Source organism: Oryzias latipes, chromosome 7 (genome assembly GCF_002234675.1).
Source record: "Oryzias latipes chromosome 7, ASM223467v1".
In the NCBI taxonomy this organism is placed as follows: domain Eukaryota; kingdom Metazoa; phylum Chordata; class Actinopteri; order Beloniformes; family Adrianichthyidae; genus Oryzias; species Oryzias latipes.
Window position 1 is genome coordinate 21,060,194 of NC_019865.2, and position 14,734 is coordinate 21,074,927.

At 42.3% G+C, this 14,734-nt stretch overlaps 1 protein-coding gene across 2 annotated transcripts; it reads right to left on the reverse strand.

Moving 5' to 3' along the window:
• Positions 1-154: 154 nt before the first annotated feature.
• On the reverse strand, positions 155-14,614 carry LOC101169205 (protein bicaudal D homolog 2). Of its 2 annotated transcripts, none has more exons than XM_023956791.1 (10): positions 14,412-14,614; positions 13,326-13,640; positions 10,968-11,180; positions 10,237-10,389; positions 8,812-9,303; positions 7,033-7,902; positions 6,446-6,625; positions 4,189-4,340; positions 3,100-3,460; positions 155-2,229 (listed from the first exon to the last, which is right to left on the reverse strand). In XM_023956791.1, exons 2-10 carry the CDS (start codon positions 13,572-13,574, stop codon positions 2,224-2,226), a joined length of 2,676 nt encoding a protein of 891 aa, XP_023812559.1. In that variant the 5' UTR covers positions 13,575-13,640; positions 14,412-14,614; the 3' UTR covers positions 155-2,223. The 2 variants fall into 2 exon arrangements, with proteins under 2 accessions (XP_023812559.1, XP_023812560.1); XM_023956792.1 differs by lacking the exon at positions 14,412-14,614 and adding an exon at positions 14,235-14,391.
• Positions 14,615-14,734: the final 120 nt, after the last annotated feature.

Sequence of the window (14,734 nt, forward strand, 5' to 3'; positions counted from 1 at the left end):
ATTCAGAAGCAAAGAAAAGCAGCTTTGTCCTTGTTGCTATGCAACAGCCAAATGTTTTTAGTAGTTCTTACCTTTGAGTATATCAAGAGTAAAATAATCAGAATTTTCTCGTCTTTTCCAGAAAACCCACTCCCATTAAAACCAACAAGCTGAGTTTGGTAGAGTGTTGGCTTTTTATTTTGTGGTTGGAGGTCGGCTTGCATACATACACCTAAAGTGTATGACTCTGAAACAAGGAACACAGAGTGTGCATGGAAGCTAGATTAATTTACATCAGATGCAGCTCACATAAATTAAGTTATCATACAACAATGAGAATTACAATTATACACATCTACACATAATGAATTCAATAGAATAAGAAGAGCATTCACATCCTTCACTGTAATGTGACATTAGAATAAAACATGTTCACCTTTCAGTCAAAACGTCAAAACAAAGGTTTATGGAACTGGTGAGCTTTAAAACTATCCCATTCTTGACTTTAATTAAAGGTCATCGTTTTTACAATAAATATAAAGGTGACCACTGGTATCCAGGAGCGCTGACAAGTCCTCATAATTTAATCTCATAAAATAATTCTGGCTAAAAAGTGACAATATTTTAACACAGTGAAACATCACAGTAATCAGTGCCAACATCGCTTAATGAGCTTCCCCAAAAGCAAATGACAAAGTATATTTAACAAAAATGACAGAAACTAAAACGTACAGTGTTGAGGAGTGATATAAAAATGTCTTAACCAAGGCACAAACAGTTAAAGAAAGAGAAGAAAAGGGTGTGGCTTCTTCAGGAAAACCAGATTAGTAAAAAGTAACATGATCCATCAAAGGGGCATTTCAAACTTTATTTATTAAGAATTATTTTAGATTGACTATTTTTTAAATATAACATGTGGCCAAGTGCTTGAGAATAAGGGATAAAGGTTTCAGAACAAAATTTTAATTTCATTCTGTCCTCAAATCACAGTCTAAAAATCCTCCCACTGCCGTTAATCCATGCAGCTGTATAAATACATCTGTGACCATTCCCATGGTTTTGCTTTGTTGTAACTGTTCAACCAGCAAAGCAAAGCCATACTTATTCAGCATCGTCATCCTTCAAAATAAAAGCAGCATCTCGGTTACATCTTGTTCTACTGGCAGTAGAATCTAAAACAGAAAAGGATACTTCCACATAGACTGGGCTCATGATGGTTTTCATATGTAGGTAATAGACACACATGTGATTTCAATGAGCTATAAACCATAGAAGCACTTAAAAAGGATCTGTTATTAACAAAAAAGGAGGGTTGAACACGTTATTGAGCGTTTTTAAAGGACAATCAAGCAAATTCAGGATTTGTGAACTCTCAACTCAAGAGGAAATGTATTTTTGTTTTGTAAGACGCTAATGTTAATGTAAATCGACCTCAGAATGGCTAAACATTTTTGCTGCCCTATAGCTTTGATTAGTCTCCTGCTCTCCCAGCCTTAGTCTGTAAAGTACTTCCTTCAAAAGGTTTCCTAAACGCTGCATCTGAATCCTCGTGGTTTCACCTGAGGTGGTGAATATATGGCTGATCTATTTCCATACAAACTGTCATGTTAAAGGGTGAAGCTTACAGGCCAGAGTCGCAGATAGAGAAACACCACAGGATAAAAAGGGGAAGGTAACTGCAGTAACTGCAGAGTAAAAGAAAGTGACAACAGCAGGTTCTACTTCTCCTGACCTATAAAAACAACGACCAGGACCATGAGAGACGACACTAAAAAATACCATGGAGATCTGACCAGGATGACAGGTTAAAAGGCAGAGTGTGAAGACGCTCGGTCTTCAGAGAACAGACCACAGCCTGAGGATAGTTAATGCTGTCCACTAGAAAGTCTGGCGCTCTGGAAAAAATACTGTTCTGGGCTCAGCACAACACAAAAAAACCAGATGACAGTTGGACACAGGAATGAGCAGCACATCCGTCTTCTTCTCCAGGGTGCATGCAGGTTTCTCCACTCCAAGGACACAGGAACAACAGGGTGGAATGACAGGCAGTTTTTTTTCTTCTTTTTTTTTGTTAAATACTTTTCAGTCCACATTTTTGAAGGGTGGAGAGGAGGATGCAGAGTCAGATCATGGATGGACAGGATGCTCCACATCAGGAGAGGAGGAGAATGGGAGTGAACACCAAGTCAGGTCCTTATGTAGAAGGGGGGGGGGGGGGGGGGGGGGGGTTAGGGGAGGAGTGATTCAGCGCTACAAAAACAGGGTGAGACAAAGAAAAGAAACATTTAGATCAACTCCACTTTGAAAAAAGAACAAGAAGATATGTAGAAAATCTGAGGAAAACACTTGTCTAATAAAAACAGTTACTCATCATTTACTTTCAACAAAAAAGCTATTTAAAAAACAATTGAAAGTGGGATATTTTAAGTATTCATTCAACTTCCAGGCTTTTTAGCGCCTGCGCGTTGACTTTGACTCAGAGCTTCGAATTCTGCATGCTGAGACTCGGCTTTTGCCGCTAGAAATGTTCACAAACTCTCGGTTCTGCTGCTCTGTGGTTTTATTCGATCTAAATCCAGACTCTCTATAAGTCCCCACATTCTCAGATGAGAGCGATGAACTTGCCTGTGCTCCTGAACATTTTGTGTTCCTCTGTGGAGCTACAGACGCTCTCTCACCTGTGTAACTGCATGTCGCCTGCACAGACTGAGACCAGTGGGGCACATGTTTTCTCCCAACAGAAACATCTACATGTGGTTGTCGATCATTTCCACCCCATGCTGTAAAGGTGTTAGAATATACTCGCAAAGCTTGAGAAGAGGTTAGATTAGCAGTGGAAGAGGCAGGAGCCAGACGAGTTGTGATGAAAGTGTCCTGACGGACCGGAAACAAAGCCCTGCAACCCGATTCCCCCTTTTTTGAATCCCTGCCGTTCTTTTTCCCAGCTGCCTCACCGACTGAAGAGCACATCAAGCCCCTACGTGTTGGAGAGGACTCACAAACCGAAACATTGCCGGTGCTATGGCTTCTAATAAAGGTGGCGTCTCGCGGGAGACCCCTGCCTCGACGGCCGTCTGTTTGAGAGGACGTTTCAGGAGAAATGCGAGAAGAGGTTCTTACAGGACTTGTGTGGAGACTCCGCGTGAGAGATCGCAAGTGGTGGGTGGCGGAGGCAGGAACGCTGCTGCCCAGGACGGGGCTGGCCCTCGGGCTGCTCCTCAGCGGGGTGCGAGCGGGACTGTTTCGGGGGCTCCGAGGCGCCCGGCCCGATTTATTGGCGAGCTCTTTGGCCCGGGAGCGGCGGGGACTGCTGTTCAAGCTGTGAGGAGACAGAGGGGCCTCCAGGTCCTCCAGGCGTTGAGTAAGAGCCAGTTTCTGCTGGATGGCCATGCGCAGGAGCGAATTCAGGGTCTTCTTCTCATCTTCTGCAGCTGCGAGCTGCCTCTGCATCTCATCCAGCTGAGTGACATACTGGTCACATCTGAAAGTCATCGGGCAACATGCATGAGCAGCCAGAAGCTTGTTAAAACACTCAAAAACTCATGCTTAACACAGCTTATATTCAGTTAGTATTTCATATGTAATCTTTAGTATCTGCTATAGCAATCAAATAAAAAATAGAAAATAAAAATCAATAGAAATTCCTAAAATAAAGACATTTATTGTGGTGAAGTGCACGTACTCCAGATCTCCACTAGATGGCAGTGTGAACAAACTCTTTCACAAAGCAGTCATAATTTGCCTGCTGACAGACCACAGTCCTTGACCTCTGTCTGTGCTCACATCCCCCTTAGATATTAAATGCCATCTCAAAGGTGTCACTGCTGAAGAAGACTGATGCACACTGGTCCAATGGTAACTATAAAAAAAATAAGAAAACCTAGTTTGCTTTTAATGCCTTTTTTGTCTTATCGAGCCTCTATCTAATATTTTACTCATTCTGGGAAAACTTTAACCTCTTGCTTCTTCAAACTGACCTCACCTAAGGAGACATATCTGTCCTTGTCTGCTCCTCGAGTTAGCACGAGGCAAAGCATGTGGTTTATAATCTTCACGTGAACCCTTGGATTGTCCAAAGGCATAGTTACCAAGGCAAGCTTATTAACCAGTAAAAGATGCACAAAAAGGGGGCATTACTACAGAAGTGGTGAAGCAAAAACCAAATTAAAAAAAAGGCTCATTTATCTTTCCTTAAACAGGGGCTCTTACCGGCTGGCAAACATGACCCGGAGTGAGGAGAAGGTGGCTGCGTCCTCCTTCAGCGCCTTTAGCTCGTTCCTCAACTTCATCATGGTCTCAGTCACCATGCTCTTCTCCGTCTCATACTTGGCTTTCAGATTAGACAAGGCCAACTCAGCGGTCTGTAAAGACAGAAAAACATTATAGGTCCTTTTTTTTTTTATCATGGCTTAAACAAAATCTCTCTTTTATCCCAAATACATTGAATGCAAATATGAGGGGGAAAAATCCAGACTTCTAAATGCAATAACTAGTGCTTCATTGAAGTGCATGTCACTCATCATTTTTCAGGCAGAAGCCAATTGCTTTAAACATTTTGTTAGAAAGAATGGATTTGGCCTTTTCTGCAGACACAATAGTCAGAGTTAAAGATGCTGTCCTCCCCGTGTTAATACTGTAAACATGTTACATCAGAGCCATGGATTAGGAGGTCACACTGCTACAGGAATTAGACTTGACAGTCTGTCAAATAGATCACCTTGAGAGAATTAGTGTGTGTGTGTGTGTGTGTGTGTGTGTGTGTGTGTGTGTGTGTGTGTGTGTGTGTGTGTGTAGTGTGACGGTTTGTTGTTCTTCAACCATCAGTATGAACCATTGACTGTATATGAAAACTGGATGAAGTCACCCCTCCCCCCTTGCGTTCCAAACAAGTACCCGCTGGTCCCAAGAAGCCAAAATCCCATAGACTTCTATTAAAAAATAAACTCATAACATTAGAACTAACAACTATTCTTGCTTTTCATGATATTTTATCTGTTGTGCAAGTTATTCGAGTTATTAACTGACCATTCAGATGCCTGAATAAAAAGTATGAAGTCTGACGGCGAACGCTCAAAGACAGATTCTCCCGAGCTCGCTTTCAAGTGGAAGGGGTGTGGACTTCCATCAAGCTCACTCCTGATTGGCAAGAGTGGTTGCCATAGAAACGATGAATCAGACCGACTATGACCAATCACACACAATGGAGACTGAATTGACTTTGTTTGGTTGGAGCCACAACCAATTCATTTCCCAAGTTCTCATAAGGTCAACGACATCAAATTGTTTTGACAACATTAAGACACAAACACACTCAGACTGTCACACTGTTGGATTGCAGTGCGTATGTGTGATAAAACAAGGAGGTGGAAAAGTTGCGACTGACCCATTTAATGTCGCAGTGGAGTGGTTATAAAAATAGGCTCCGCCTCCATCACAAAAACAAGTTCCTCCTGTGTCGCAGAGGCTGGCTCTGTTCAGGTTACATCAACAGTTAACTAAATATCATTCTTTTTGAATGAAAAATTGAACATATGGAAAAATTCACTGGTGGATTTTTAATCAAATAAAAGAACAACTGGAAACATGAACCTGGAAGAAAGCGAATGGATTCAGCATTTTTATAGCGACACCCAGACCTGACTAACCAGAGGATTACATTTGAGAAAAAGTGCTTTGAGCAAACCTAATTAAATGTACATTTCACTGGTGTAAAATAACTGCAATTGTAACTAAACACAATTATCCCAGCTTTTTGAGGTATTTTGATAAATTAAAAGTATTTTAGAGGCTTTTTGAAGGTTAGAGTGTTTCGTCTTTGTTGAACTCAAAACAATCAGCTAGTAGGTGACGGACCACCATCATGTTATAACCTCACTGCCACGTAACAGCTCAATAAAGCCCACTTCACTCCTCAAGAGCATGAACGGGAGGTACAAAGTGTGAAACAACACTCCTGTCTGGACTAACAAGGGAGGAATGATGCAAACATGAAGCCTGCCATCTATGAAGTGTTAAAGTACAACTGAGATTCTGTCAAATGTTATCAGAGAACAGACGAGGTCTAAACAAAAAAATACAATCATGGGAAAGATCTGGATGAGTTATAACTTTCACTTCCCAAATTTCAAGCTAAAAGAGGAAGGATTGTGTAGAAATGTCACTTTTTAATCTCATACATATTTAAAAACAGCTAGAACAGCTTAATCTTAACAATTGCAGATGACTTTTTCTTTTATGTGACACTGGTTGTAAACTTCTCAACTGAAACAGAATAACTGAATACAATATGAAGTTAGTAGGGCTCTACAACTCATAATAATAAAAGCTCAAATTGTCAGTGCGTTAAAGTGAACTAATGCAAAGTGATCGCTCTAATGTCACCAGAAGAGTTTTGAAAATGGAGGAAAAAAGTCGAACCATCTGAGGAGGTTTTAGCCAAGCTAAGGCTCTGCAGCCTGTGGCTCACCTGTTTGTTAGCCTTGAGGACAGTTCGGAGCGTGGCGATCTGTTCTTTCTTGGTGCTGAGGAGAGATTTGAGCTTTAAGACTTCCTCCAAGAGGCTTTCAGCATCCCGCTCCGTCTCGCCGCTGCTGCTGAGCCCCGAGTAAGGCATGGCACCCCGCTGACGACACAAGTCCACGGCCACCTAGGGGACAACAATCATTTTTTGTTTTAATATAATATATTCCTACTGGTTTGGAAATCTTCCCAGAGTTTGGTAATACTTAACAAACAGTTTCTGTCTTATCCGATCCTATAAACATATATTTTGCCTGTAATTTAGACAATATACATCTTACTCTAAGGAATCGTACACGTTTGACCTCTGACAGTCTAATCCATTCCAAACCAGCACATGTGCACGTGGCAAGGCAGGCGAGGGATTTGTGCAGACAAGGCTGCAGCTTACAGCCGTCTAAGCAGAGTGTTGGGTTTGGAGAAAACTTTGTAAATGCAGGAAGCTTGTCACCGTCTGGATGACAGAATGATGGTTTTGCAACGATGATTATTTTAGAAATACTGAATGAGTGTCGTGAAAGCCAGCCATCATACCCGCAGGTGTTTGATTTGGCAGCGGATGACGGCCACCAAGTTGCGAACGTTAGATGGGTCCCTGAAGTCCAGGGTGGGAGAACTGGGGCAGGTGGGGGACTCTCCACTGGCTCCAGCGCTGTCCATCTCCCCCATGAACTGCAGCGCCGCAGCCTTGGAGATGAACATGTCGTTGGCTCGGGGCTTCTTCTGGGCGGTGTGCTGTGGGTTGAAGTGGTGGGACCTCCGGGCACTGCTCGCCCTGGCACCGTCCCGGTAATAGTCCAGGGTGACCCGCTTGGGTGTCAGATTGTTGCACACGCAGATGTGGTGGTACAGGTTGGACAGCTCCTCTGAGAAAGCTAGCAGCTCTTCCTGGGCGACGCTCAAGTGCCCTTCAGAATCCGTCGCCACTTTCCGTGTGGCTCCGATCTCTTTCTCCAGCTCGCTGATTCGCTCCTGGTCCTGCTTGCTGGACTTGATGCACTGACGGATTTTGTCGGCCAGGTCCTGGGCCTCTCCCCGCCAGCGATCCTTCTCCTGCTTGTATTTCTGTTCGAGGGTGTTGTATCGAGCTCCCGCCTGAGACAGTTCATCCCTCAGCTTCAGAAGCTCCTCACTAGCCGCACGCATCCGCGCCTCCAGCACCTCCTTGCTTTTGGTGTCTACTTCATAGTCAAAGTCGGCATTTCCATCACCCCCACTTTCTTTCTCATTCTCTCCGCTCTTCTCCGCGTCCTGGGTTGGATGCTGACTACTTTGCACAGCATCCAGCTGCTGCATGAGCGAGCCGACCTTGTCTTGCTGCTGACTGAGAGCCTGTTTGGACATCATCAGCTGCATTTGTAGTTCTTCCACCTTGCTGGCCAAGCTGGATTTGTCTCGTTCAGCCTAAAAAATACAAACACACATAAAATAATCTCAGATTAGGGCTGGATGACACGGCCAAAAATAAACTCTCCAATTTTTTCACATCAAATTCGATTCCATGTCTTTTGTTCTCCCCCTTTACTTTATTTAACAAAAATTATGAATGACAGAATATTTAAAAGAAATTCTTTTATTTTAACATTTCCTTTGGAAATTGGCCTGAACACAAAGTGCAACTAAATACAATCTGTAAAAAATTTTGTAAAACAATGCAGTTTTGTGAGATACCACTAGCTGGAGCATCTTGTAAAGGGAAAACACTTTCAGATGTTGAAACAAATTCATCGCACACCTACTTTTGCTAGCAACAGCCTTCAAACAGATTTGGCAGCATGCGGTTTGTTGCTCCAAGTCTGAAGTCGCAAAACCCAAACAGTTCCATAGACATTTTTCGCCCAGCCCCATCTCAGATCGAGCGAATTTCTTTTCAAAGCAAAATTTATAGTTTTTTCCTTTTTTTTTTAAACACAAATCTTTCCCTCACTCCTTTTACACTTCGTGCATTTTTTATGAAACTTCATTCAGAGTCCAAACATCTGTTAAGTAGGAGTTTCCTAACCCAACCCCCCACCTTAAGTGCACCATAAATAATGTATCATCTTCATCAGGGGCTGGCTAAGGGCCGTTCTCACTAACCCTAGTTAACAGATTAAACTCCAAGCTATCCAGGTTTGAAAATAATATGAATGTTAGCCTAAACGGAAAAGATATCTACTCCACTCAACTCTCAACAGTTACTGAGATAGACGATAGTTTGACGTGAAGGTCATAAAGAATGGTTCAAGCTCAAGTTTCATGTATCTCACCAGCCCTGTAAGGCGTGAAGCTGTTTACCGTTAGTCAATAGTGACTGTGGTGATGAAGACCTACCTGCAGGAGCTGCTGTTTTAGCTTCTGACTGTCAGAGAAGTGCAACTCGCTCAGCAGGTCAGACACCAGCCCCGAGGCCGGAGCCCGCAGGAACTTGTCACTGTTGCGTGGAGTGGAGTAGCGGTGCACAACGCCATTGCTTTTGGATCCGCCTGAGGGCGGGGCCGACCCAGATCCAGAGCCGGGGTTATAACCACTATCCTGGTTGTCTTCTTCGCCCTCGCCACCCTGACCCTCCACATGGCTGTCATCCAGATGGTCCAAGTGGAGCTCCAGGTTCCCCACGGAGTCGAAGGGGTTCAAGGTCAAGGCGGAGAGCTCCCGGCGCAAACTGTTTTTCTGCTCCCTCTCCTCTTTCAGCGCATCCAAAGCTTCCTCCAGCTGCCTCTCTGCAATTTCCCTCAGCCTGGCTGCCTCCTCCAGCTGGCCCCGCAGGTCCTCCTGCTCCTCATTCTTTTGGGTCAGCTCGAGCTTTATCGACTCAAATTCAACCTGAAAGCATAACAGAAGGTTCAAGTCGGATCATCTTTTGATTTAATGTAAAAGCGTTCTCAGAAGTCTTAATTTTGATTATGCCGCTATTACCCAAAATCAATCAACTTGGGTCATTTTTGCTAGGAAGTAGTTTCTGCAGAGCGGCAGTAGTCCAATAGAAATTGCGTCGGAGTTGAGGGCAGGATTGTAGCAGACTGCAGCTTCTACATGTCAAGTATGAGCTTTTTTTGTGTCTGCTCCTGATTCACAACGATTTGAACAGAGAAATACTCAGAAATGCTATTTGGAGCTTTATTTTTTTTTTTCAATTTAGGTCCTCTATAATGAGAAAAATGCCACAAGATCATGTTAAAAACAGCAAAAACACAGTGGGTCCTTGAGAGCAACGACCAAGCTCAAAGCCATCAACAAACAGATGCACACAGAGACCTGGTTCAAAGGACTCATGGGAAATGGCCAATGTTTAAGAAATCCAGAAACTTTATATTGTTCTTTTACCAAAATACATTATCTAAAGAGGCCTGTTAGCCTTCATAATTCCATATGTATGTTTACTTTCCCAGTCAAAAACTGACCAATTAAAATCAAATTCTATATTTGATTGCTTTGTTTTTATAGAATGCAAACAAAAGATGACTGAAAAAGGAAACACGATTAAAGAATTACCGTCTCAGTTTCTAAGTGGAAGAACATCTGCCAGGGGTTTGTAGAAACCATTTTCAGTTTCACATCTTATGAAAAAAAGCCCTACTGCCATTCTGCTCTGCGCTTTCCAAATACTTCCAGAGCACCTCTAGACAACATTTTAGAACCAGAAAGCTACTTTTTTTTTCTTTTTTCTAAAATTAGCTTTTGCATTTATTCATTCATTTAGCATCCTACAAATGTCCAACTTGGTGATGCAGTTAATGAGGTTGGGGCATAACTGACCTGGTTTTCCTTGAGCACGGACACCTGCTTCTGCAGAGAAATGTTCTCCTCTTCCAGCTCACTGTTGTCCTGCAGCTGCCGCAGCTCCCGTACTTTGTACTCCTTTATTTCATCTCTCAGATGGCCTTTCTCTGCTTCCAGGCACTCGCACTCCTTCAGAAAAAAGGTCACCCATAACCATCAACATTTAGAAATGTAAAATTACCTGTTCAAATGTAGATCTAGGTTATTTCTTAAGGAAAGGCTGACAAAAATGACTATGGCGAGAATTCACAAGTGTATTTTTTGGGGAAATTTTTTTGAAATGGTTTATTTCAAGCAATCAAATAAGAATACACAAAAACAATACAATCATCAGTTATACATTCATACAATGACGAATCAAACTTAGGATAATTAAACATATTAATAACTATTGCTTGAAAAGGGAGTGGAAGGAAGCGAATTTATATAATCCCACCCCTGTTCTACTGTAACCATTTTATTACATGATTTATCAATATCCGGTTCCTAGCTTTTATCAGACAGAATTAAGAATCATTAAGTGTCAATAAAGCACATGAGAAAGATGAATTACTCAACTTTTATGTAAAAAATAACTTTTAGAAATCAACATGGCAAATGCGGATCAGTTTTTCAAAATATATGCAGATTATGTTACTTATAAAAGTCATTGATATGATTAAAAAAATAATACTATATCAGTAAAGTTTTGACTGAATAAATGTTACCTTCTTTAGTTGGGAGGAGAGAACCCCCAATCTTTCAATTTCTGCATGGGTGTTGCTCAGAGCGAGGCGCGTTTGTTTGAGCTCTGCCTGAACTTCCTCCAGGCGGGTTGCCATGGCAGCCTCCTTACTCGCAGTCTCCTGCAGCAGGTTTTCCTCCCGGCACTCTCCATCAGCAGCTGCGCGCTTCTGGCTGCTCACAGAATCTGCAAAAGCCTTTACACAAGCAAACAGTCATGAGTGAAAAAGAGCTGCATGTGGTTTCTACAAAAAGGGGTTGTAAACACTCTAAAATAAAAAATAAAATAAAAGGTGTTGTGTATTTTAAAAGTCACATTAAGCACTGAAAGAGGTTTTTTTATACAGAGTAGGGGAAATTTGACCCTTTAGAGGCGAGCATCTCCTGAAACCTGGTATCAGGTGGAAAGCTGAGTGAGAGGATCTTTAGGAAGAACAGTCTCTTCCAGAATGTTTCTCACTCTACATGTCAACCAGGCAGCAGCATCACACATTTTTCCTCGCTTCTAGCCACAAATCTGGCATATATTTTGCATCTGTTTCCGTTTCAAACACGCAAAAATAAATTTCTGTAAATGGTGATGTACTGAGCTCAATACTGCACACTCGGTTGTTTAAATCTGGCAAAGTACAGAGTGAGTGTTAATCTAAGAAATGAGATCTAAGCTGATATAAAATATGACGTAAAAATTGTCAATAAATAAATTACATTTATACTAGTACATTTTTATGTCTACCAGATTTTATTTTTTAAAACTATTATCTGAATTTCTGCTAAACTAAAAACGTGCCAGAATTACCTTCCGACATAAAAACCCACTCCAGTGAAAATGGTGTTTCTGTTCTGGTTTTCTCATGATGGAGGACATTTATAAAGAAAATTAACATAAAAAAATTGCATTTCTGAGTATTTCTTTCTTTAAATTGGTGTAAATCGAGAGCAGATGAAAAACTGACATAAAAAAACGTATTTGTGGCGTTGAAAATACGCTGTGCAGACCACAAGCTTCCTGCTCCGCTCCATTCTGATGCATCCAGTTGCAGACAAATAGATCCAGGTATGCCTTTGTTTTCCTCGTCTGAGCGGGTATCCGTCTTTGGTGTATTCAGACTAGGAAGACCGTTTGTTCCAGATACAATCCGCATAATTTGTTCGATCGAGTCCTGAACCTTGCGTTTGGTCTATAGTCAGACTTATTCAGACTGATCCTGGTTCCGGGCCAGGATCCGCTTGGGTGTATTCAGACTGAAAATTTGTTCCGGATTATCGGGGGAAACAAACTCTGGTTCACTTTAAGCGTACCAAATGTGTCCATTCTGAATACACCCCTAAAATTGTACAGCGGGTTAGATTCGATTGGAGTGGGTCTTTAAAAAACTTAGCTATAACACTTCAAGTCCCTACCAACCCTGTTACTCAAAAGCAGTGGCTCCCAAACTGTGCGGCGCGCGTGAGAGGAGGATCAGTTCGTTGAAATCATGCCAGACTCCACTCTGAGCATGAGGTTTACAGCATAGACACTCACTGACTTCTGGCTGGGTGTGGAGAGGGAGCATCCACTCATGGGGCAGAAGGCTGTGGTCATTCTGCTTCCATTCTACATCCTATCTTTGTAAAATAGACTTTTCTGCAGTTGCCACTTTAAAAACAGAGAACAGAGAGAACCTACAACCTTGTTCTGAAAAGATGTGCAGCACAAAGCAGTCACATTGCAGCCATTAACACATCTTTTCTTTTCTTTTTGCTCATAGGTTCAATGATATTGTTCTCACAACGTGAATGATCCTTTATTTATTTTTTTCTAGTCTCTAGCAGCAGGAATGTTTTGGTACTTTGATATGGTATTAAAGCTGAACATATTTGCCTTATTTTGTCACAGTTTTTTTTGCGGTGTGTGTGTGGGTGGGTGGGTGGGTTGGGGGGGGGGGGGGGGTGAGCATTTTTCCTCCTCAAAAGGGGGGAACAAGAGAAAAGGTTTAGGGACAAAAGCACAAAACTGATAAAGGTTTGACCATAGCTGTAAATGTAAAGGCAGAATTCAGAATGATTATAATGCAAATAAAGAAATTACAGTCAAATCCGTGTCACTCATCAGGCAAATACAGAAAGGCAACGCTACCTTTTATTCAAACTAAAATGAAAACAACTGTTGTTCCTTATGATGTCTTGTTTTTACAGGACAGTATTTAGACAGTCTTGCAAAAACACTAAAAAGGTTTGGTATGATATAAAATTCTCACCTAATAAATTTACTCAAGCCATTAGAGAAAATTACAAAACACTATTGACAAACTAGTACACAAACTCTGGGTATATACGCAGAATGACCTAGATGTTCCTACCTCTCTGAGCTGCTGTAGCTCCAGCTTCAAGGTTTCATGCTCTTCTTCCAGCTGACTGTGTTTCTTCTTGAGGGCAGCACTTTCCTCCAGCATTGCCAGGCCATAGCGTGCAGCCTGGAGTTTTTCTTCTGTGGCCTCTTGGAGCTCAAGAGTCAACCGCATGACCTCAGTCTCCAAGTCCCTGTTCCCCATGTCTTCCTCGTCTTCCTCCTCAACTGCAGCACCTGCTTGGTCATCAGCTTCAAGCATCTTTGCTTGCCGTTTCACAAGTCTTCCAATCTTCTGAGTTCACTCCTCCGCCTTCATTACACCAAACTGTAAATGTAAAAAGCAGACAGGGTAGTTTGATTACAGAGACATTGATGTTTGGTCATATGTCTCCATTGGACTTTAAACAAATGTATCGATTAGTAGAGGCAATGTTGCAACGGGATGCAAGACTAAAATCAAGCAGCTTCATTTTCATCTCCAAACTATGAACTCAATGTATGACGCAAGTCAGGAAACAGTCCTAGCACTAACTAGAAGGTCATCTGTTTGATTTCCTCCACGCGTATTTACAGGGTGGGGCTGATTCTCCCCCCATCCACACGTGTTTCCCCCTTGTGCCCGAAAATGGACACATTAGCCGGTTGTTTGGAATAGTCAGTGATGTAGCTACTAGTAGTATCCAGAGAGTATCTGCCATCTATCGAGCTAAGTACACAAATTAGGTGTCAAATCAACAGCGACTAAATGTACAGATACTGCCAAACCAAATATCTGATCAAGAAAACAAGCGCTAGCTCTGAGTGGGGTACACAAATCGAACATGACATCGGATAGGAAACCAGACACGATCTGACAGCTAGCATATTAGCTTACCTAAACGTTTTACGTATAGTGAATACATGCACACTACTCACTTACCAGCTATATACTTTTAAATATTACGTCGTTTATTCTCTTGGGTTGGTAATTTAGCTTAGGTTTATAGCTCGGGCATCTCCGGTTCGCAATTCAAATTCAGTCGGACAAGCTTGGGTCAAGGCAAGCTAGGTAGCTGGACTCCCACCCAGCCGTCATTCAGTCAAGCTGCGCACTCACCCTGCGCTGCTGCTGTCTCACGGATGAAGAAGCTTCCCGATTCCTGTCAAACGTCGCTCCTCCTTCAAGACAACGGCGGGCTTCTAATCGCCTCAGTAAACCAATGGTACCGGAACGGGTTAACGGCCAGCCTCCCACCCGCTTCTCCAGTTCCACAGCGGGTTCGAGTGTCAAATGCGCGCCGAAAATCTAAAGGCACAAGGGCGCCCTCTAGACGCACGACGGGGCATTGCATGCTACAATAACGACATACTCCAAATGTTTTATTCAATATATTTTAGAATGCATAAATTACACGATTTTAATTACTTTAATGCAATTCC

Excerpts from the sequence above, each read along its gene's own strand:
- LOC101169205 (XM_023956791.1), bottom strand. The coding sequence starts at position 13,574 with ATGCTTGAAGCTGATGACCAAGCAGGTGCTGCAGTTGAGGAGGAAGAC. Across the intron at positions 7,903-8,811 it reads TAAAACAGCAGCTCCTGCAG|GCTGAACGAGACAAATCCAG; the intron begins GTAGGTCTTCAT and ends TGTATTTTTTAG. Across the intron at positions 3,461-4,188 it reads CGGGTCATGTTTGCCAGCCG|ATGTGACCAGTATGTCACTC; the intron begins GTAAGAGCCCCT and ends GATGACTTTCAG.